Below are 22,911 nucleotides of genomic sequence, written 5' to 3'. Positions count from 1 at the left end.
AGAGAGAGAGACAGAGTGAGCAGGGGAGGGTCAGAGAGAGAGGGAGGCACAGAATCTGAAACAGGCTCCAGGCTCTGAGCTGGCTGTCAGGACAGAGCCCGACACGGGGCTCAAACCCACGAACCGTGAGATCATGACCTGAGCCAAAGTCGGACACTTAACCAGCTGAGCCACCCAGGCACCCCCTCCCTCTGAATTTAAATATGCTACAGGGTATAGCCTCACTTGTGAGAACTACCCCCAGCCACCACTACAATTGCTGAAAACTCCCTTAGCTGCTCCATTCTTCCTCCCAATGTGGCTGGCCCTTGAACAAATGTCCTGACCCACTTCCAACTTCAAAGTTACTGGCTGAGCCTGTTGCTTAATAGTGGCCTGTGGACATTTAGATTACCAGGCAGGTGATGTCGTTTGTACACAAAGGCAGAAGAGCCTCAATGCTCAGCTTCCCCAAAAAATTTTGATTATTTTATAAATGCTACATGCATTGAGAAAAACACTTTATATTTCCAGATAATACAACTTGTTAAAGATAACATATTCTGTAGGTGCATTACCGTTTCCTTTTTTCAATGTCTTAAATTTAATTTTAAAATTTTTTTAATATTTATTTTTGAGAGAGAGAGAGCGAGAGTGAGCATGAGCAGGGGAGGGGCAGATAAAGAGAGGGAGACACAGAATTTGAAGCAGGCTCCAGACTCAGAACTATCAGCACAGTGCCTGAATTGGGGCTCGAACTCATGAACCACGAGATAGTGACCTGAGCTGAAGTCAGATGCTTAACTGAGCCACCTAGGTGCCCCACTCTTTCTTTTATTTGCCCTGAGTTCATCTCTTCCAAGTAGCAAAAGAATCTTTTTCACGCCATTCTAAAGGTTATAAATGTGGTCATCATCAGTCTCTCATCCTTTTTCTGATTTTTAAACTAAATTTTATATATGTATCCTACTATACATATATACGTAAATTTTACATATTATACATTATATATAAGTTTATATATATATACGTGTGTGTGTGTGTGTGTATATATATATATTGCTGTGTGTGTATCTGCCTTCAGGATGCCTTCATCCAAATCTTTCTACATATTACACATATATTGCTGTGTGTGTGTCTGCTTTCAGGATCCCTTCATCCAAATCTTTTTTAGTTAGTCTTTGAGGTGTGTCCAACTTGGGCCTCATCAACCAAGAACAGTGAGGCATGATATGATGCAAAATTCTTACATTTAAAGATGGAAGAGTTGATGTGGACCTAACTCCCTTACTGACTACCCATGTGGCCTTAGTAGAGTCACATAGCCTCCCAAAATCTCATTTCTCTCATCTGTAAAATGGGGATAACCCTTGGTCATTCAGATAGCCAGTTACATTCACTGAGCACCCACAGCGGGGTAGGCCAGGCCCCAGGCACCCCTGACTCAGGGTGAGCAAAGCAGAGCTGGCCAGCCATATGGAGTTCAAGGTTGGGGTACGAGTAGAGCAGGCATGAATCCTTCTGAGAAAGACCTCTGAGGGGGCTGTGCAGGCATGGAAAGATTCCCTGAGATGGGGGAGTGAGCTGTGGTCTTGAGAATGAGCAGGGATTTAGTTAGGAAAAGGTAGATGGAGACCTTGTTCTGGGCCAGGAGGAATCCTGAGGGAGCCACACGGGAGGGAGTAAGGAAGGGCCAGATGAAGCAGGCCTTCCCCACCTCTGTCGGCCTCACCTCTGCATCCCTCTAGCAAGGATAGGACCATGGAAACACACGGCAACCAGCAAGCGCCCCATGATGCTGGCTCTCTTTGCCCTCCGTGTAGTGAGAACAGCCATTTTCCTCTCAGCTCCGGGGGTTGCGGGAAGGCCTTCCCTGGTGAGGAGAGCCCGCCATGCTTGGCTCTGGCTTTGGTTTCCCTCCAGGGGGAGCCGCACACAAAGCCTGCTCTGTGGGTGAGCTTCAAAGGCGAGAGCTGAGGGGAACAGAGCCTGCCAGCAACACCTCCTCATGTCAGTGCCCACCCCCACCCAAGCGTTTCTCCGAATCCTCCAGGCCCTTTAGCTTCCAGAAACAACATGGCCTTCTTCACGTGCCAAAGAAAATAACAAGGAGGTGGAAGTGGAAAGAGGAGGGAATGGAGACTTGGGGGAAACCTTTCCAAGAAAAGAAATAAACTGTCTCCTCCAACTGCTGCACACCGATAGCCATCTCCGTCGGGGACTCAGCTAGAGACCAAGGGTGGAAGAATTTCAAGGCTCATAAACATCCCTCATCAGAATACCAGGAATGTCAAAGGCCCCCTAGGTTTACTCAAGCCAGAAACCAGGAGATGAAAGCACAGACCAGACAGAGGAATGGCCGCCCTATTTTCCAGTAGACCCTACTGGCCTCAAGCTGCCCCCCACAGGCTAGTGGGCTGGCTGGAGTCAGCGACCAGCAAGCAAGAAGCGAGGCGGCCCCCTTGCTCTCCTCACCCACCAGGTAGATGCAACAACGCTGACCTCAACCATCATGGCAGACTATCGACCCTTTGTCCACATGCGTATAAAATTATGACTAAAAACTTGAAATAAATGAAAGCAAATCTATTGTTTAAGTTAACCACCCCTCAATCCAATCTAGGGTGTGAAAAAGAGATTTCTGGAGGGGCTCTGTGTTTTAGGGGGAGCCTCAGTTTCCCCTCTGTGAAATAGCCTGATCATACCTATTTGGGAGGATTTGAGGAACTTGAGGAGCTGACACAGAGAGGTGCCTGAGAAGCTTCTGAAGGAACAATACGCCTGACAGGACAGACAACCTCTCTCCTGCCTTGGACTGGAAGGTCCATAGATTCACTGCGGACACTGGCAACAAATGCAGCCTTTATGGGGGAATCAGAATAGCCTCATTGACACTTGCTGTGGAGTCTAACCCTGAGTGACACTTTCTGTTGTCGCACAGCCTGAGCCAGTCACCTGTGCCATCCTCCATGCTCTGCCCTTCTCCTCACTTTTTCCACACTCCTTGTCGGCTACCTTTTTCTCCTGGCATCGGGACAGAGCTGTTGAGCACCCAGCCTCCGTTCTAAGCCAAGCATGGCCCCTTCCCAGTCTCCCAGACAAGATGGTGCCCACTTCTGTCTGGGTTTGTATGGGGCTCCTCTGAAGGAGCGACAGGGCGCTGGCCTCAGGATGGAAAAGCATCATCAAAACCATAAAAGCAACAATACAATCAACTTCTCCACGTCACTCTTCCCCAGAGGAGACTGCTATGGTGATCCAAGGTCTGTCGGACTCTGGGCGATGTCGCACCAGCTCAAGCCCTCGGCACTAGATGACCAGAAGCAGTGCACAAACCAGTAGCTAGTGTTCACAACTGTTATAAGAGGGCAGGGACTCAAATCAGCTTCGGATTGTGTCTGGCACGCAATCGGCATTTAATAACTATTGAATTGTTGATAACTTTCTAGGCACTACACAGCCTATATCTGTTAACTCCAAATTGCATAACAGCCCTGTGTGTTGGGCATATTATACCTATTTTACAGATGAGGAAACTGAGGCTTAAATGTCTGTGGACCCTGCCCAAGTCAAAAGCAGCCAAACTAGGGTTTGAGTCTGGGCTCTCAGGTTCGAAAGACTGTGCTCTTCATATCCTGTTGTCTGAAACCGAACCACTGAAGGGCTTGTTCTCTCCTTCTCCATTAGTTCCCCTCTTTCTAAGCATCAGAACTAGGCCCAGGTACTCCTAAGCCATGACTCGGTTTCTCGCCCATCATCTTCTCTCGTGTCACAAAGTCCACTGGTAAGATCCAGTCTCTTCTGGTTTTTGCAGTGGAGTAGCTAACTGGGCCCCAGCGGAACACCGCAAAGCCAGAGGCTCTTTTAACTCGCAGTCCAGGGATGGGGGGTGTTAACATAACCGGAGCCTCCTTCGGGGGGCCCTTTAAAGGCCTTCCTGGAGGTGGCTGTCCCTCACGTCCCTGTCTCCTGACATAGCCTGCGACTCCTACTGGACGTCCGTCCACCCGGAGTACTGGACCAAGCGCCACGTCTGGGAATGGCTCCAGTTCTGCTGTGACCAGTACAAGCTGGATGCCAACTGCATCTCCTTCTGCCACTTCAACATCAGCGGCCCGCAGCTGTGCAGCATGACGCAGGAGGAGTTCATCGAGGCGGCCGGCATCTGTGGGGAGTACCTCTACCTCATCCTCCAGAACATCCGCTCACAAGGTCAGTGTCCAGAGGGCCGGGCTTCCCGGGGACACGCCCGGGGTTGGGACCAAATGACCTGACCCCACGATGTGCCTCACACAGCAAAATCTCACTAACAGGAACTCTCTATTCACCAAACCCCCCTTAACCCAAATCTCTCAATACGTGGAAATTCTAGTTTGCTAGAATTAGAGATTGTAGGTCAAAGGGAACAAGGTACAGGGAAGCAGGTTGAGTGTTTTTTTGTTTTTTTTTTTAAGAAGAAAAGAAAAACTAAAAAGACATTCAGGAACCAGGCAGATACAATAAAATAATGTATTGTGTTCATTAAGATTTGCAACAATAATGATGAGAAATAATGAAATCTGGCAGTTTGTACCAATGTGGATGGAACTCGCGGGCATTATGCTAAGTGAAGTAAGTCAGGCAGAGAAGGACAGATACCATATGTTTTCACTCATATGTGAAACAGGAGAAGAAACTTAACAGAGGACCATGGGGAAGGGGGAGGGGAAAAAATAGATAAGGAAAGGGAGGGAGGCAAACCATAAGAGACTTTTAAATACTGAGAACAAACAGGGTTGAGAGGTGGGGGAGAGGGGAAAAGAGGTGACGGGCATGGAGGGGGTCACTTGTTGGAATGAGCACTGGGTGTTATATGGAAACCAACTTGACAATAAACAAAAAAAAGATTTGCAACCATAAAACATGGAAAAAGAGGTTTCTGCTTGACTTTTCATTAAGCAGAAGGAGAAGAAAATTAACTAGACCCTTTCCCTTCCCGTTTCCAGAGGATTCCGACTCACTGGCGTTTCGTCATCACTTTCCTAATGGTCAAGGAGCAAACGGCCGGAAGGTGGCGCCAGTGGCATTCTTTAACATTTCAACATGTCCTGCAAGAGCAGAATGTTGAACAGGTGTTTTAAAACTGGAGAGATTTTTTTTTTTTTGAGAACATATAATTCTGTATCCCTATGTCACAGATAAAAGAACTAAGGTCCCAAGCGACTAAGTGACTTCTCCACGGTCACACAGCAGACAGGGTTGATTTGTGGAAAACCAATAGAACGCAAGGGTTTTGAGTTCAGAAAGACCTGTGTTCCAATCCGGACTCCAATACTTTGTAGTCACTTGCTCTCTCTGGATGTCCACTGCCTCATCTGCACATTGGGATAATAATACACCTTCACAGGTGACAGGATTCAGTGAAACATTGCCTGCAGCAGCATATAAAGATGTAAAGGCAATAAATGGCAGCTGTTTTTTATCATTATGAATATAACCAAGGAGAAGAGTTTTTTTTAATAAAGGAAACATATCTCAGCTCAATTTTAAGAATAGACCTTTCTAAAAGTTACCACCTTTTTTTTTGCTTAAGAATACACTAAAGGTAGGAAGCTCCCCATCACTGGAGATAATCAAGCAGTCTAATAGCCCCCTGATTGATGGGGATGCTGTGGCAGGGATTCCTGTCTGGACAGAAAACCACAGAAGACCTTCCAACTCTAAGATTCTTTGCTTACTCCTTGCTCTCCCCCATCACGAGTGCCTGAGGGCAGGCAAGCTACAGATGTTGGCCCTGGGGCACTGCTCAGCTTCTGTCCTGGGAACCTTGACCCATCAGGGGTAGGGAAGGGACCGCTGTCCATTGTTATCCAGTCTTGGCTTCTCTAGCCAGTGACAGTGGCCTGCCTGGAGCAGTGGCCTGGGCATAGAGTGGGCCCTCCCTGAAAAGGGGAAAGTGAGTAAATCACAGCAGCCCAGAGAAGAGCTCTAGGCTCCATTCAGAACCTTCTGAGGGAACTGTTTGCATGAGAATCCCTGGGCCAGGAGAGGGAGGTGTCCTGCCAAGAGGATGCAGCTTGGCATTGCCTAAACATCATGTCAATCAAGTATGTCTGTCTTTTGGCCTCCTGCGCCATTTCCCCCTTTGACCAGCATGTAAGAGGCATCTAAATCCCCAAGGATTAGAGGCCACATCACAGATCACAGACCCTGAGAGCCGAAGGGGAACTAGCGGTAGTTTTGTCCCATGTTGCCAGTGAGGAACACCAGCCTGGAGACTGAGTGACTGGCAAGATCACACTGGGGTCAGTGACAAGGCCCAGCTCAGAGCCCAGGCCCACTTGGAAAATCCTGGAGGCTGCTGAATGCGTGGCCCTGGGGCCCTCTCCAGGAGGCCTTTAGAAACCAGGAGATTGTCATCGCCCAGGGATGGCTTCAGGGTGGCCCAGTAAGAGCCAGGTGGTCTCCAAGTTTCTTTCTGAAATAAAAAGTACCCCACAGAGAGGACAGTAGTCCCCCTTTTCTCTTTGCCCCGNAGGGATGGCTTCAGGGTGGCCCAGTAAGAGCCAGGTGGTCTCCAAGTTTCTTTCTGAAATAAAAGTACCCCACAGAGAGGACAGTAGTCCCCCTTTTCCCTGTGCCCCATCTCCTGGCCAGGGAAACTGGGATCCATGGACTTCCTTTTCTCTCCTAGGTTACTCCTTCTTCAACGACACGGAGGAGACCAAGGCCGCCATCAAAGACTGTAAGTAACCAAGGCCAAGCTGCCCGAGGCTGAGCTGAGGCTGCTGTTGGGCGCGGGGGCTTGCTGGCTCTTCGCTGGCCACATTGAAAAGTTGAGGACCTAAAAACAGTCACAGGCCAGGAGAAGACAGGAGGGACAAAGGTGGTGGGCAGAGCATGGGGCTTGGATTTATGGATTCCTCGTCCTCCCCCAGCCTCAGTGTCCCTATCTGTGAACTGGAGCGACCTCGCCGGGTTGCGGTGAGTTGGAGAAACAGTGCATGTGAAGGCCTGGACGTGCTGGCAACACAGATGCTCCAAGCACTGGTATCTGTGAGCAAGGATCATCGTAATTACCAACCACGGGGCCTTTTAGCCGCTAATGTCTCTGAAGATATGATCTTGCTAAGTGGTTTTTAATTACAAGGCCATGGAGGACCTCCAGTAGCCCCACTCATTCTGAAAATTAACCCTCATGGTTTTACTTCTGCAGATGGCGAAGGTTTAGGAAAGGAACTTAGGAGCTTTCATTTTTTAAAGATGATGATGATGATTGCTGTTAGTTACTGAGTCCCACACAATGTCCCTGGCCTGGGAACTAGGAAGAGATATGGGTCCTGGGTCCTGGGTCCTGGGTCCTGGGCAGGCCCCTTCCCTCCGTGGACTTTAGCCCCTTCATCCACAGAGAGAGAACAGGGCAAATGGGTACTGGTGAGGCCTCGTGAGGGGCAGACACAGACAGATGGGTTCTTATGACTTATTGTTTCTATCCTGAAAGAACCAGGGAAGACTTCCTGGAAGGCAACATATTTAGATTAAGCCTAAAGGATGAAAGTTAGCCAGGAAAAGAGGGAAGGAAAGGGTCCAGGGAATGAGTGCTAAGTGCAAAGGCCCTGAGGCAGGAAAAATGTTGAAGCCCTTGAGAAAGAATCAAAAAAAGGCTAGAAGCTCTCATACTAGGAGGCTCGATACAGTAACCACCAGCCACATGTGGCCATTAAATTTAATTAAAATTAAATAAAGTAAAAATTCAGCTGCTGAGTCACATTGGTCACATTCCAAGTGCTCAATAGCCACAGGTAGCTAGTGGCTACCACATAGGACTGCTCAGATTCCTGTCACCGTGGTAAGTTCTCTTAGACTTACAAGACTGTTGGCCACATCAGCAGAGGGAGGAGTGGCAGCAGAGGCCAAGAGCAGGGCAGGGGCAGGTCACACACAGCTCTTGAGCCTGGATTTCATTCTGAGCAGGTTGGAAAGCCACTAAAGTAGGAAGCGATAAGATCCCATCTGCATTTTAAGAAGACTCCCTGCCCCCCACCCCCCACCCCCAGACAGCGATGTCTAGGTCAGGAAGGAACTCGGGCAGAAGGCTACTGTCCAGGGGAAGAGTGACGGTGACAGAGGCCCAGACCAGGTGATGGGGAGGGACAGAGAGAAGTTTCTGGAGGCAGAGGCGGTGGTAAGACAAGGACTTTGAGCTGGCCTCTCTGGTGCACGCACCCACAGAGACAAGCACTTGGCTCTGGCAGCCACCCAGGCCTCGCCCAGTGCAGGTGCTGCCCAGCCTGCTCCAACCAGGGAGGCACAAGTTATAGACTGAACTCGGGGTCACGTGGTCTGGGGAGTACACCCAAAAACCCGCAAACCAGCACCACAGCTTGACCAAATGGCAGCCTCCACGGCCACAGCCAGGAAACCACAGATTTCCCCAAACAGAAACCCTATGTACAGTGGAATAGGAAGAAGACCAACAGACTGACAGATCATACAAGGAGCCTGTTCTAGAAAGTCCAGGACGTATAATCACGATGTCCATGGCCCAGGTGATGTTTCACGATCTTAGACACCATCCAACCCAGAAATGAGATGTGCCAGCCAGAGGCCAAGGCCTTGGCCACCCAGGACGACTGGCATCCTGGGGCCTTCAAGTAATGCTCCCCCGCGTCTTCAGTGAAGATTAACATCATTCACTGGCATCTGTGAAACACGTGCCCAAGGCAGTGCCAGGCGGAGAGCTGCCCATACTTGAGCTCATTTAATCTTCACTACAACTGCAGTCAGTAGTTTAGTGACTCCCATTTGCATCTGAGGAAATCAGAAGAGCAATGACTTGCAAATAAGATGGGATTCCAATTCATTTTCTCAAAGTCTGTGCTTGTATACACTGTGCCATTCACCAGACACATACACACACTCACACACATTCACACGCACACAAGCACACATATACATATGTGCACACGCCTCTAAATCCTTCTCTTCATTCTGCTGCCCCTCAGCTGAGACCCAAGGCTCCAGAATCTTCTGGGTCTGGGCCCAGCTCTGCAGCAATCCAGAGAACGAGATGATTTTCAACTCAGTACCCGCTGAAGGGGCCCGGGCCCAACAAGCTCTAAAAAACTGTTGGCCTGGCCCAAGTGACACACCCCATCCCCACCACCCCCACTGCAGAAATGCCAGAAAACAAAGCCTACAGGCCTGGTTTGAGGCCGGGAGCCTCCTGTTTGGAGGCTCAGAGCCCCTCCTCATGACACGAGTGTGGGCTCTAGGCCACCACTCATGTGGTGGGGATGTGATGATCTGGTTTTGGAAACTCTGCCTCTCCAGCCCCCATATCGCTTCTGGACTTCAGTCAACAACTGAAAATATATCCTTTGGCCACATTTTTTAAAAATTTATTTTTAACATTTATTTATTTCTGGGAGGCAGAAAGAGACAGAGCAGGAGCTGGGTTAAGGGCAGACAGAGAGGGAAACAGAATTCGAAGCAGGCTCCAGGTTCTGAGCTGTCAGCACAGAACCCAACGCGGGGCTCGAACCAACGAACAGCGGCATCATGACCTGAGCCGTAGTCAGATGATTAACCCACCGAACCACCCAGGCGCCGCTGGCCACACTTTAAGTCTCCAGCCTCAAGGCAACCGAACCTTTCCAAATCCCAGGGACAGCAGACAACCCAGGCCACGCCCCAGGGGCCCCACACCCGGCAGAGCCGAGCGGCGGGGACACTTTCCAGAAGAACATATTTCTGAGACAAGGACAAGTGTCCCCCGGAACACCACTGGCAGACAAATTCAGCGGCTCCCTGGGGGGGCTGTGGCCTCCGACTGGCGTGGGCGGAGGTTGTAACTTGGCAACTGCCTCTGCCTCGCTTCTTAAAAGATTCAAGGAACCCAACAACAGGTCCCCTCCGTGCGGGACGCTGCGCAGCGCAGCGTCTGATGGGACAGAAGGGCAGCGGTCTTTCGTGTCGCCAGCGGCCTGCTGTCTGTCCTGCTCACCTGCCTTCGCGCCTCTCCACCTGGCAGCTGCCCCCGTGCTCGGCTGCCCTTACCCGGCACTCACACGTCTGCACGGCCCTGCCTGGGCGCACGGGCCTGTTTTTCCATCTCAGTGCAGCTCCAGGCTGTAGCATATGCAAGGGTGGAGACGAGGCCCCGGGGAACCCGAAGGCCGAAGGCATGCGTTCACCTAACTGTTGGTTCCAAGCCACGTGCACTGTAGCTGTGCGAGCTTAGGGCTCCGAGGTCCGGCCAGGCACATGACCCGACGGTGCCCCGCCCCCGGCCAGGCACGTGACCTGACGGTGCCCCGCCCCCCCAACATCCGGGGCTCGCGCCTTTCCCACTGCAGGGAGGCTTCTGGGCTGGCTTTAAAGGGCGATTTGCTCACCGCCTTCACCACTCTTTACACACCCCCGCCCTGCCTCAGTATTCCCAGCATTCTGCACCTAATTGCCCGTATTTGCTTGTTTATGATATGTTACCCACTTGGAGGTCTAAGTGGAGAGACTTGGACCTATTTGGGGCTGTGCGTCCAGCACCTCGTAGTGTGGGTGTACACTGGCTCGATACTTGTGAACAGATGAGTGAATGGCCTGCAGGGTGCTCCCTGACTCCCCTACACCTTCGTTTATTTCTGTGTCAAACGGGAATAGTAACAGAAGCTCATCACAAAGGTGGGTGAGGTGAGTGCCCAGTAATAGCAAATGCGCTACAAACTTAGCTCATAGTTACTCATGAAACAGCTGTTGAACACCTACTAGGAAAGACAAGATAAAGTAATAGCTCTGAACATCAGCTTTGGAACAGAACTGCTCTGGATTCAAGTCCTGCCTCCACCACTCTGGATAAAATCCATAAACTCTCTGGTCTTCAATTTCTTCCTCCATAAAGTGGAAATAGCAACGGTACTACATGGGTGGTTGCAGGAAATAAATCAGATAGTTTGTGTGAAGCACTCAACAAGCACTTGGCATTTAGTAAGCGTTCCATAGTAGAGCAGAAAAGAGGCAAGATCAACCATTACAGTGGAGTGGACTAGTGCTGTAAACTAAGGCACACACAGTTGCTAGGAAACAGAGGGGATCTAACTCAGGGGTAAGTTCAGAGAAAACTTCCTGAAGAGGTCTGGAGAGTGAGAGTCAGCTGGGTGGGAAGCTATGCAAAGGCCCTGAGGCAGGAGAAAGCTAATTGGCATTGGGACTACCTAACTCAAGAGAAGGGAAGAATTTGGGGAGCAGCAAGAGAGAAGGCTAGAGAGCTAGGTGGAGGTCAGTTTGTGAAAGGCCTAACGTGGCAGCCTTCATCCTGGACACAACAGGGAGCCACTGCAGGGCGCTACGCCAGGAGTGACATGACCCAGTGGCAGTGAGGCAGATTGCCCTGGGCAGCAGTGTGCAAGACAGGACACCGTTCCTTTCCCTGACAACATACTTATTCTTTCATCTAGTGATTAGAGCACAGTATATCTACTAGACTTACAGTACATAGGCTTAGTACAGAACTAAGTATGCTAAGTGTGCTTAATGTAGCATATGGTACAGTGGTCGCTCAGTACTACTTACTAAGCATGTGCCATAGGCCAAGCCCTGGGCTGNGGGGCGCGGTAATACATCTGGAAACACAAATCCCTGACTTCTGATGGGAATAGAGAGTGAACTAAATAAAAGAGGTTATACTATGTTCGATGGTGATAAATATTACAGCAAAAAAAATAAATAAGAGATTGTGGATACAGAATGCTGCGTAGAGGTAAGTGTGTGTGATACCACTGAGAAGGTGACTTTGAGCAAAGATTGAGAGGAGGCCCAAACCCATGGATATCCAAGGAAAGAGCACTCAGGTCAGAGGGAGGGCAAGTGCAAAGACCCTGAGGTAGAATGTGCACGTGAGTTTCTGAAAGAGCCAGGAAGCCAGTGTGGCTGGAGCAAAGTGAGAAAGGGGAGAGGTGGAGGGGGTGAGATCTGGTACCACCTTTTTTGTTTTTCTGTAAACCATATACTACTTTGAAACAAGGCTGTGCAAGGGTCTCAGTTGTTACTTACAGCATGAGTTCTAATTGAGCTCTGTATTGAGTTAATGCCTTGCTTTCTGCTATTCATCAGTTCTGGTCTCTCTGCTTCTGCTAGTGTCCCTTCCAGTCCATTCTCCACACACTACTCGGGAATTTTCGTAAAATGTGGATCTTGTCAAACTCCAAAGTCTTCCCTTTACTCTTTGAATAAAACCCCAAGTCCTCACTGTGGCCTGTTGTCTACCTCTCCCCTGGGCACGCGTGCCTGCCTCACTGGTTCTCTCTCTCTCTCACTGGCTTTGCACATGCTGCTTCTTCCCTTTGGAACATTGTCTCACTTCCTCACATCAGCGTAGATCCCTCCTGCACACAATGCCCTCCTTGGCCACCCTATCTAAAGCAGGCACTCCCCACATTTGTTTGCTCTCTGATGTCTTGCTTCATAACACTTTAAGTAGGTGGATTGTGTGACTTGTGTTTTGCCTTGCTTGTGGGTCCTTAAATTCCACATGCACAGGGACCAGGTCTGTCTTGTTTACTCCTATTCCCAGCACGGAGCGCAGAGCATGGCACCCAGTGAGACAGAGCACAAATGCTTCCTGAAGGCAAACACCTTGCACCTACTACTTACCCCCAAAGTGCCTGGAGTGGTGTCTTCTACCACAAAGGTGTCCAGTTAACAGTGGCTCATTTTGGTTTCATTTGAGTTCTGAATGATTCCTACTGCTCTAAATCATTCTATTTCAGATGCTGATACAAATTGTTTGAAAACAAGTGGCATCAAAAGTCAAGACTGTCACAGTCATAGTCGAACAAGTAAGTGTAGAGACGCCATTTCTCATTTCTAAGTTCCTGAAACCACTCATGAGGCAAAGTATTCTAATAAGCTTTCAAATGGAATGTTTGAATGGGACCAGCTGTTTTCCCAAAGAAGGTACCAGAAAAGTTCACTTTTATAAATGTCATCAAAATCACATTTCTTTTCAATTGGACACGGTGTTACAAGAATTAAAATGAGGAAAGAAAGAAATTTTCTAACCATGTTGAATTTCTGAATAAGGGTCTATTTCCCCTGGTCTACCGGGCATTCTTCTCTCTGAAGTACTCAGGGACAACGGTAGAGAAAACACCATGTGTTGGCAATTCTGTTAGTCTTTCCCAGCCCTAAGATCTACCCAGTGCAGAACCAAGTCTGTATTAAATCGTAATCCTCCAACTTCTGCTAGGAGAGAGTGATTTCACAGATAACTAGAGAGATCACGGTTACAGAGCTAGAAGAGATGAATTCAGGACCCAAGCCCAGGCGGATAGTCTCTCCAGCCGGTCTTAACCACAATAGAAAGTGGTTAAGTGGTTAAGAAAACAAGAGAAATACCAGCTTTTCATGAAAAAGCTAATTGTAGGATTGGTCTGCCCAGACAGGTGTGGTTATGGGATTTTAGTACAACCATAATGCCGGTCAGAAAGACCATTTGACTGTCATTTTATGAATTCCTAAGAAACAGTCCACAGTTCCACGGAGCAAGCACAGTGTGTGAGCCATGGTGTTTCTAGTCAGTATAAACTTGGCGTCCCTATGTATGTTTTTTCTGATTGCTTTCATAGAAGACAGACATTTCACAGCTCAGTCAGCTTCCAAGTGAGCACTAAGTCATTACTATGGAAAATAACCCCATAAAAGCAGCAGCCATTCTCATGAATTAATGAGAAACTGTATTCTCTTAGAATTAAAAAAAATTTAAGTTTATTTATTTTGAGAGAGAGGAAAAGAATGAGGAGGCAAGGGGCAGAGAGCTAGAGAGGGAAAGAGAGAATCCCAAGCAGGCTCTGTGCCCACAATCCTGGGATCATGACCTGAGCTGAGATCAAGAGTCAGACACTCAACCAACTAAGCCACCCACACGCCCCTTAACAACCTTTTAAGTGACTGGTTTTCTTCCTTCTCAAAAGGCCTCCAGAGTTCTCATCTGTGGGAATTTGTGCGAGACCTGCTTCTATCTCCTGAAGAAAACTGTGGCATCCTGGAATGGGAAGATAGGGAACAAGGTATTTTTCGGGTGGTAAAATCAGAAGCCCTGGCAAAGATGTGGGGACAAAGGAAGAAGAATGACAGAATGACGTATGAAAAGCTGAGCAGAGCTCTGAGGTAAGTGGATAGCATGAAAGGCCATGAGCCTTCAGGCAGAGTTCTAGAAAATGGCCAGCCACGGAGGATTAAACTGTGTTGGCAGCTTTCTCCTTGATCATTGAAAGGTCATGGGACAACACCATGGTTCTTGGTTACAGATGAGATTATGGTTTGTAAACGGACACGCCGTCCTTTGCATTCTTGGCCGCGGCCCCGGGGATCACGCCGAGTGCAGGCCGTCCCACACATACACACACAAAACACGCTTTGAACCCAGTGTGGGGAGGCTTGGTCTTCAAGACGGCTGGGAAAGGTTTAAGTGTAAGTTGATAGCAGGGTGTGAAAATACCAGGGTAACCAAAGACCAGCGTGGTCACCCAACAGGAACGAGAACAGGGTTTATATTCGGTGGTTCCCCGGGGGTGCGAGCCTCCCCACATTCCTCTTCTGCTTGCCTTTCTCAGGTACTACTACAAAACGGGAATTCTGGAGCGAGTCGACCGAAGGCTAGTGTACAAATTTGGAAAAAATGCACACGGGTGGCAGGAAGACAAGCTATGATCTGCTCGATTTTACGGATCTCTGTCTTCTCAATCAGATCGCAATAGACACTCACTGCAAAGTCTTTTTGTTGTTGTTGTTCACCTGCAAGTGAGCTGATAAAATTTCTCCACCTCTCAGCTTAACGTTTGGATTCAGAGTTGTTGTTGTCTGCTGGGGGACAGTGGCAGCAGCCCTTAAGAAATTCCTTAATTCCTTTTTTTTTTTTTCCTTTCCCCAGGGGGAGGAGGAGGGCATGATCATTTGCAGTACCTTGATCACACATCACTTCCCTAATCAAGAGTTGCGGATGCACAGTAGCCCCGTGCTATTGGTGCCGCTCAGAGGAGAGGGTCCAGTTCTGCCACTGGAGGCTCTCCAGGGCTCCCATTCGACAGGCTCAGAAGTTTTCACATTGTTAACAGCGGCAGCTCGCAAAGGAAGAGCAGTTGGGATAGTGGGAGGGGGTGAGACGTGTGTCAGACAGACACACTGCAGATTTTAAATAGTTCGCATCAGATGCCATAGAAGAGTTTCTTAATCGATAAAGGAGCGAATCCATCAAGCTGGGACATGACTGGACTTAGCCTAGGTTTAATAGTAAGTTTCTGAACCAGAGCATCCCTGGGGCCACTCAGCAAAATTCCCATAGCCGTCTTTCTAGAGCAACACACTTAAAACTAGGCACATTATTGACTCCTGCTGAGTTTATTTCCCCCTCTTCTCCTCCTGCTGGGGGGCGGCCAGGTTAGTCTATGGATACTTGCACCGATTTCCAAACCACCGGTGTTTCTGATTCAAGCTGCCAGTGCCACAAAATTGGAACTCAATCATTCCGTCTGTGGCCAAGGCGTTAAATAAACCCTTATAGAACTGGCAGTGTCCTGACAACTCTGTAAAGGCCAATTAAATGTGTAAGTCTCTTTTGTTTTGTCTTCCCGGAATGTACTCAAGCTCTAAAATATATTTCCTTGACAAAAGTAGAGTGAATTTATACCAGTAAATGTCACGGGTTCGAGTCTGCACTGGCATCTTCTCATTACTCGCCAGTGGGGAAGCCATGAGTGACCTACAACGAGGTGGCTGTCCCTAGGGCTGCTACTCCGCCAGAGCAGGGATCTCCATGTGACCAGGCACTGAACCACCGTACAGGCTGAGGACCTCCTTGCGTAGAGTTTAACTTCAAAAGCAACGTGCTTTAAAAAAAATGTGAATTACTGTAAAATAATCTATTTTTGGATTCATGTGTTTTCCAGGTGGATATAGTTTGTAAACAATGTGAATAAAATATTTAAGGTGTTAAAGTGTCTCTGTATTGTTAAATTCTGCGAGGCAGACTCAGCAAAACATTAGCGACCTGTGAAAACTTTGATGACACTTGCATCTCTTAGCAGTTTGGACGTGTAAAGAGCCCCAGAAGATGCAAGAAATATATGCAGTGACCCTGCCCACCACCTCTACATCCTAAACAGAGGTTCATGGGGCCTACAGATATGTTTCTGTTTGGTATCCATTTGTGTGTGTGCATGCGCGTGGGTACACACACACTTTTTTTTGTTTGTTTTGAGGTTTTGTTGTTTCTCATTCTGAATTAGTTACCTTATCTAAAAATCAAGGGGTTGACATAAAAATCCAGGTTTTCAGCTCCTTTTAAAACCTCAGATCCCGCAACCCTAGTTTCCTAATGCTTTGTGGGATTGGAGCTAAGTAGAAACTGCCCCTTTGGGCAGAGCATCTGGTCAGCACTTCATACCTCTTTCCGGACATTCAGCTATGTTCTCACACTATTGTGGTTTTGTTTCCATACATCCAGAATGCTTGTACATTTTGAACTTGAGACCTCCGTCCTAGCCATCTGAAGAGGTAAGTGCCATGTCAATGGATGGGATCAGAGTCCACAGTCCCACTGAAAGAAGACATTGTCCAGAAAATTGGGAATTTGCTGATGGGAGAGAACTGGGAACTTTCTGGCAGAGAATTTGGCAGAAGCAGAACAAAGAAGCTAAGGTGGGGGTCAGAGAGGGGGTGGAGGGGAAGAGGGGAGGGGTGAGGAGTAACACACTACCTAAGAGATACTGCCCCAGCCCTGGAGGGGGGCCTCAAGCAATTCACAGAACAAAAGAATTTATCCCTCTGCCACTCAGGTTTTCCCTTTACAAAACCATTCACCAGCATCCTCTTTGCATTAGTTTTCTAGAGCTGCCCAGGACACATTCCCACATTTGGTGGCTTATAACAGGAGGGATGTATTGTCTCCCAGTTCTGGAGGTTGGAAGTCTGAAATCAAGGTGTTGGCTGAGCCACGCACCCTCCCTAGGCTCTAGGAAAGAATCCTTCCTTGCCTCTTTCTGCTTCTGGTAGCTCCAGGCCTCCTTGGCTTATGGCTCTAAGATTCCAATCTCTGCCTCCACCTGCAAGTGGCTTGCCCCTCTGTCTCGCCTTTAGTCTCTTAGAATACTCATCATTGGACTTGGGAACCATCTGGATAATCCAGGGTGATCATATCTTGAGACCCTTAATTTAATGACATCTGCAAAAACTCTTTTCCAAATAAGGTCACCTTCACAGCTTCAGGAGGCTGGGACACGGGCAAATCCACATGAGGACTTCATTCAACCCACTATACTCTAAAACTTTACCTAAACATAGAGCTTCATGATACAAGTCATTAAAGAACGGAAAATATGAAAAGCTGCTTAAAATACCACACTTCAGGCAAATGGTACCAGAGCAGGGGGAAAAAAAAAACCAACTAAAAACAACAATGCAAAATTCACTTATCAAAGAGTCAAGTGAGGAAGAAGTGTTTCCTTTATAAAAGACCATAATAGAGCTTTCTATAGAAAACTTTCAGTATATTTGTGACTGCTTAAAATTATCCAGAATTTTAAAAGTATACAGAACTTTTTGTGTTCGCCTCTCCTAACCTTTCATGCTGTTAAAAGCTCTGATAAGGATTTTAAAGCCTTCAATTTGTCTTATCAGCTCATATAAAGTGGAATTTGGCCATCTGTTTTGTGGCCAGGAACTTGCCCACTTTTCTCCCAGAAAAGCACGTGCTAAGTTCTTACAGCTCACTTCCTATGTAGATAAATTGGAGTGATGCTCATTTGTCAGGGAAATACAAGATGAATCTGTTTTTAGGCCAAAATTCTGACACTGAATTTAAAAAGAGCAAGGAGATCCTTCCCAGAGCTTAACAGCCCAGAGTGAGTGCTCCTTTCAGAAAAACAAGTCATCAATTTTAAAATACTGGGAGCCGATCTTCAGGCAGCATTGTGCCAGAGCTGAAGGGAAAATGCCCTTTAAGGTGAGGATGGGAGAAATGAAAAGGACGTGTCCACACAAAAGCAGGTACGCAAAACGAGCACAGCAGCATTATTCCAGAACAGCCGGCAAGTGGAGGCGCCCACATGTCTGTCTGTCAGCTGATGAACGGGTAAATAAAACACAGCACATCCATACCGTGGAATATTATTTGGCAATAAAAGGAAATGAAGCACGGGTACACGCTGCAACATGTAAGAACCTTGAAAACACGATGCCGAGGAAAGAAGCCACTCACAAAGGCCATGTGTCATAGGCCTCCATTTAAATCAAATGTGCAGAGCAGCCAGTCTTTACACAGCAGGTAGACTGGTGATGGCCAAGGGCTGGAGCAGGGTGAGCAACTGCTAATGGTACAGGGTTTTGGGGGCCCCTGAGGGGGGGTCACAAAAATGTCCTAAAATCAATTATAATTATACAACTCAATGTATATACTACAAACCACTGAATTATATACTTTAATTGCCTGAATTTTAGGGTATGTAAATTATATCTCAAAAAAGCTATTATCTTTTTAAAAAGGTTCCAATGACCCACTGCGTCAAATACTAAGAGACCATGTGAGAGAAGGAATGAGAATGGACCATTGGATTTTGGTTTTCATTGTGGTAAAATATATGTAAACACAAAACTTAATGATTTAATCATTTAAGTGCCCGATTCGGTGGCATTAAATATATTCACAGTACTGTGTAACCATCACCACCATCCATCTCCAGAACTTTCTCCTGTTCCCAAACTGAAACTCTGTAACCATTAAACACTAACTCCCCATTTTTCCCTCCCCCAGCCTGGGAACCACCATCACACTCTAGGTCTCAATGGATCTGACTCCTCTTGGGGACCTCATATAAGTAGATTGATATCACATTTGTCCTGCATCTGGCTTATTTCTCTTGCATCATCCCTTCAAAGGTCATCCATGTTGTAGCATGTATTAGGATTTCCTTCCTTTTTAAACCTGACTAATATTCCATTGCCTGGATATGCCAAATTTTGTTTATTCATTCATCCATCAATGGAAACTTGGGTTTTTCCCACCTTTGGGACATTGTGAATATCGCTATGAACACGTGGTGTAAACATGATCTTTTCAAGTCCCTGCTTTCACCTCTTTGGGGTACATACCCAGAAGTGGCATTGCTGGATGGGACCACTGGATTTTAGCAGCATGGAAGCCACTGGTGACGCTGGCAAGGGCAGCCTGATTGGAGTAGGTTCAAGAGAGGAAGAAGACAGAGGGGATAGCGAGGAAAGACAAATCTTTTTAAGGTATTTTTCCATAAGGAGAGTTGCAATGACAGGAGAGCCCTCTGAGGGCAAGAGAGGATTTAAGACTTAGAGCAGCAGGCTTGCATGCTCACAGGGGTGATATACGAGAGGGCAGGGAGAATCCAGAGCAGGAGGGAGGGCATGCGGTCAGTGCACAAGAGGGGTCTGGTCTTCAGTAGGAGCAGAGCTCATCTCTGTCAACAGAAAGGAAAGAAGAGCATGTGGATGTCGATGCTGGCAGTTTGGAAGATTCTGGTGGAGGAAAAGATAAGGAAGTTATTCCATCGTTGGTGAAATAAGGAGCCGAGAGGAAGAGGGAAAGGAAGGGCCAAGTGGGAGGAGGGAAAGATAGATTTCCAGGCAGTGCTGAGGGCCACGTGAGGTTTGGGGTCATATTTTAAAAAGCCCAAGCAACAGGGCTGTGTTTTGCTCTGGTCATGGTCATTTCCAGTGCAGGAACTGAATCACTGAGAGGTCCCCCTTACAAAAGCTGGGTTCTGGAATAATTATCATTTAGAACTATATAAAATTTAAACGGAGTAAGAAGGGAAGTTAGGACATGAAGAGGGTGATGATCATTAAGAAGTGATGGAACATCCTAGGAGTGTTGCGGAACTTAATGGGAGGGGAAGTCTATGGTAAATTAATGTTCAGATATAGTCACACACACACACAAAATCACCTCCATGGGTGGAGTACAATTCCTCACTCTTGAACTTTGGACTTAGCCATGTGACTTGCTTTGGCTAATGAAATATCAGTGGGCATGACACAAACAAAGGCTTCAAAACCCCTGTGCAATTGGGATTTTTCTCTTGCAACCTCAATTCCAGAGAAAGGAAAAAGAGGTTTCCTTTTCTTGGATTCTTACACTTCTGCCATCACTATGGGCTAGCCATGACCATGTGTCCCAGAAGGATGAGACGTGTGACACAGAGTCACATCTCCAAGATGCCTCAGCTGAGCCCAGACTAGATCAGCTGACTAAACACATAGGTGATACGTGACTTAATTATCAATCTCTAGATAACTAAACACATAGGTGATACGTGACTTAAGTCACTGAGTTTTGAGGTGGTTTGTTACAACCTGACCAAGACAAGGTCCTGGGGGGGCTGAGCTGGAAAGATGTAGTGGTCAAGGTCAAATATTTTGAATAATCACCATACAACCCTAGGGAGATAGGAACAATTATTGATTCCACTTAGAGATGAGGGAACTAACGCTCAAAGAGGTGAAGGAACTTTACTCAAATACCCACAGGTGGATAACACGCCATCCCTCACCAGTTTTATTCACCTGATAAATTTGGCTCAGAAACTCTAAGGATGTATCTTAATGTCACTTAAAAGGAATACAACTAGATACTACTTCCAAGGAAGGAAAACCTAACTGGGGAGGTTACCCTCAACAATATTTATCTTTGAAAATTACAATAAGTGGTCTCCAGAGAAAAACTGGAGACACTTCCAGGTGTCAGATTTTTATATATAGGAAGCATGTTAAATACATGTGATTTTCACTACTGACTGACTTATTTCTAGATGACGGAATAAACCAAAACAGGAAATATCTCAAAAACTTCATCTCTGTGCTTATAACCAATACTCAAATCAACTCCTTCCCCATTGTCAAATTATAATTTTTATGGCTTAATCTTATATAGTAAAGATATATTTATCATTTAGGCACTATAGAAAGAACTGTAGTGAGGTCACCATACTGAAAGTGTTCACCACTGGATACATATGGTTACTTTTACATTCCAAGTTGACAAAGTTAAGTTTCTAAGCACACACAGGAAGAATTTAGGGAGGAGAGATTTGACAGGAGGGTTAAAGAAGTTTGAACTACAAGACTGAAAGTTTGTATCTACCAGTGGTGGAATGGTTTCCTGAAGCCCAAGATGTCAGGGAATTCCTGAGAGTAGAGTACAAACTGGTTTTGAAGATCTGAGATGAAGGGAAGAAGCGTTTTCAAAGAAAACAGGTTTTCACGGAGTACTTTAAAGCATTCCACTTGATTTTCGGTATGAGAGGCAAAGATGAGTCAAAGAAAAACAGAAAGGAAAGATAAGGAAGTGAGCTCATGGACAAGACATCTCAGCAATTTTCAAAGTTGAGAAATTTGCTATTTTTCTTACAGAAAAAAAGTCCTGGTCCCCAGTGTCTCAGAAAGCTACTGGTTTAAGCAAATGCTGATAGCATCCTTGTGATATTGGTTTATTTTCAATTTTAAGGGTAAGCATCTGATAACACACGATATTCAGATTAAGAGTCCAAATTCCAGAAAGAGCTGAAAGAAATCAAATTACATTCTTCTATTCTTATGTACAGATTATTTTATTGCAAAAATGTAACAATTACAAATCAGTCTGTTGTAAAATCAATGCTATATTAGCATAAGTGTAATTCCAAGTTTTAAAAAGTCTGAGCGATTCCAAGCAGAAATAAGCATTAATCTGTGATGTCACTGAAGTTATTGTCAAAAAACATCAATGCATTAAATGTGTTTGTCCTATAGGGAACTGAGAAAAATTAAAACTTCTGAGCAGATTATCTTTTTCTTATATAATCATAGACATATTTTTAGTTAATAAGGCCACGAGATAATATGTAAACACACTGATTTCAGCAAGATTTTTTTATTATCAAATAAAATCGTCTTTGATTCCAGTCATCTTAAGTGAATAATCCAAATGCCAAAGCAAATACATTTTCTTTAAAAAGACTGGTTAAGCCCTGACCCTCACCTCCTTCTAGGGGAACATCATTAAAAGCCATTGCTGCATTAGCTGTTACAGAAACCTGGATTAGCATTTTAAAGACATGAGCTTGCCTTCGCGCACCCAGCACAGGAGAACCTTCTATCCAGCCAAGAGTGGACACCATGCTTTGCTTCACATGTGGAGAGCCACCTTGGCAAGACCAGGGCCCTGACTCTCACAGATTCGCTTTCTCCCTGGCAGCCAAGTGAGACCCATGCTGCATAAAGGTGTGAATCGCGTTCTGTTCGAAAAGAACAAGGCCAGCAGGTTAATTCAGTCCCTCAGCAGCAACTTGGTATTCGTCTTTGCTTTAATTTGTACTCACATTAAAGTAATAACACTTGGGGATTCATTTATCTAAACTACCTTATATAGTCCAGAGGTAAAATGAAGACTATGCGCTTTGCAATTGAGTTCTTTACATAGCAAATGAGTGCCTGAGCAGCTTGAGAAATTTAATGGTTGGTCCTGAGAAGAATCATCGTAAAAGGAGACCAAACCGTGCCTCATCTAATCCAGGACACCCTTCCTCCCCCACAGCCAGGGGGCGCTGGGCTCACCTTAGGTTTCTCAGCATTGTATTTGTCCAGAAGAGCCTGGATGCGGGCCCCATAGTCGGGATGGACATCACTAAAGTTCTTGACCTGAAACCAAATGAAAACGATGTAGATATTACCCGAGCCCCCTATCAGGCCATTCGCCAGTGTCCATTTCACAGTGTTTACTCGGTAGGGGAAGAAGGAAGGCTCAATCACACAGGGTCTGGGGAAACACGGGGTAAGATTTCCAAGGAAAACTCTGGCACATAATGGCTGAGAAACCTTGGATAAGTCATTCCTCTGAGCTTCTGTGCCCACTCCCCGTAAAATGAGTGAGATAAGTAAGCCCACCTCACAGAA

The 22,911-nt window shown here is 46.7% G+C and overlaps 2 protein-coding genes across 2 annotated transcripts in view; one reads left to right on the top strand and one right to left on the bottom strand.

The window, feature by feature from the left end:
* The window catches only part of ELF5 (E74 like ETS transcription factor 5), a 30,042-nt gene extending 14,114 nt beyond the window's left edge, over window positions 1–15,928 (top strand). The window contains exons 3-7 of the mRNA XM_077777481.1: window positions 3,958–4,191; window positions 6,653–6,703; window positions 12,726–12,794; window positions 13,929–14,124; window positions 14,571–15,928. Coding sequence (XP_077633607.1) covers window positions 3,958–4,191; window positions 6,653–6,703; window positions 12,726–12,794; window positions 13,929–14,124; window positions 14,571–14,667 — 647 coding nt within the window. The 3' untranslated portion in view covers window positions 14,668–15,928. The remainder of the gene's footprint in view (window positions 1–3,957; window positions 4,192–6,652; window positions 6,704–12,725; window positions 12,795–13,928; window positions 14,125–14,570) is intronic.
* A 5,945-nt stretch (window positions 15,929–21,873) lies between these two features.
* Window positions 21,874–22,911, bottom strand: part of CAT (catalase) — a 34,761-nt gene continuing 33,723 nt past the window's right edge. Inside the window, exons 12-13 of the mRNA XM_077777486.1 lie at window positions 22,573–22,656; window positions 21,874–22,253 (exon numbers count right to left, since the gene is read on the bottom strand). Coding sequence (XP_077633612.1) covers window positions 22,188–22,253; window positions 22,573–22,656 — 150 coding nt within the window. The 3' untranslated portion in view covers window positions 21,874–22,187. The remainder of the gene's footprint in view (window positions 22,254–22,572; window positions 22,657–22,911) is intronic.

This window comes from Crocuta crocuta, unplaced genomic scaffold, assembly GCF_008692635.1.
Source record: "Crocuta crocuta isolate KB4526 unplaced genomic scaffold, BGI_CrCroc_1.0 scaffold384, whole genome shotgun sequence".
In the NCBI taxonomy this organism is placed as follows: domain Eukaryota; kingdom Metazoa; phylum Chordata; class Mammalia; order Carnivora; family Hyaenidae; genus Crocuta; species Crocuta crocuta.
Note: the sequence above shows the minus strand (reverse complement) of the source record. Positions and strands in the feature narration are given on the sequence as shown.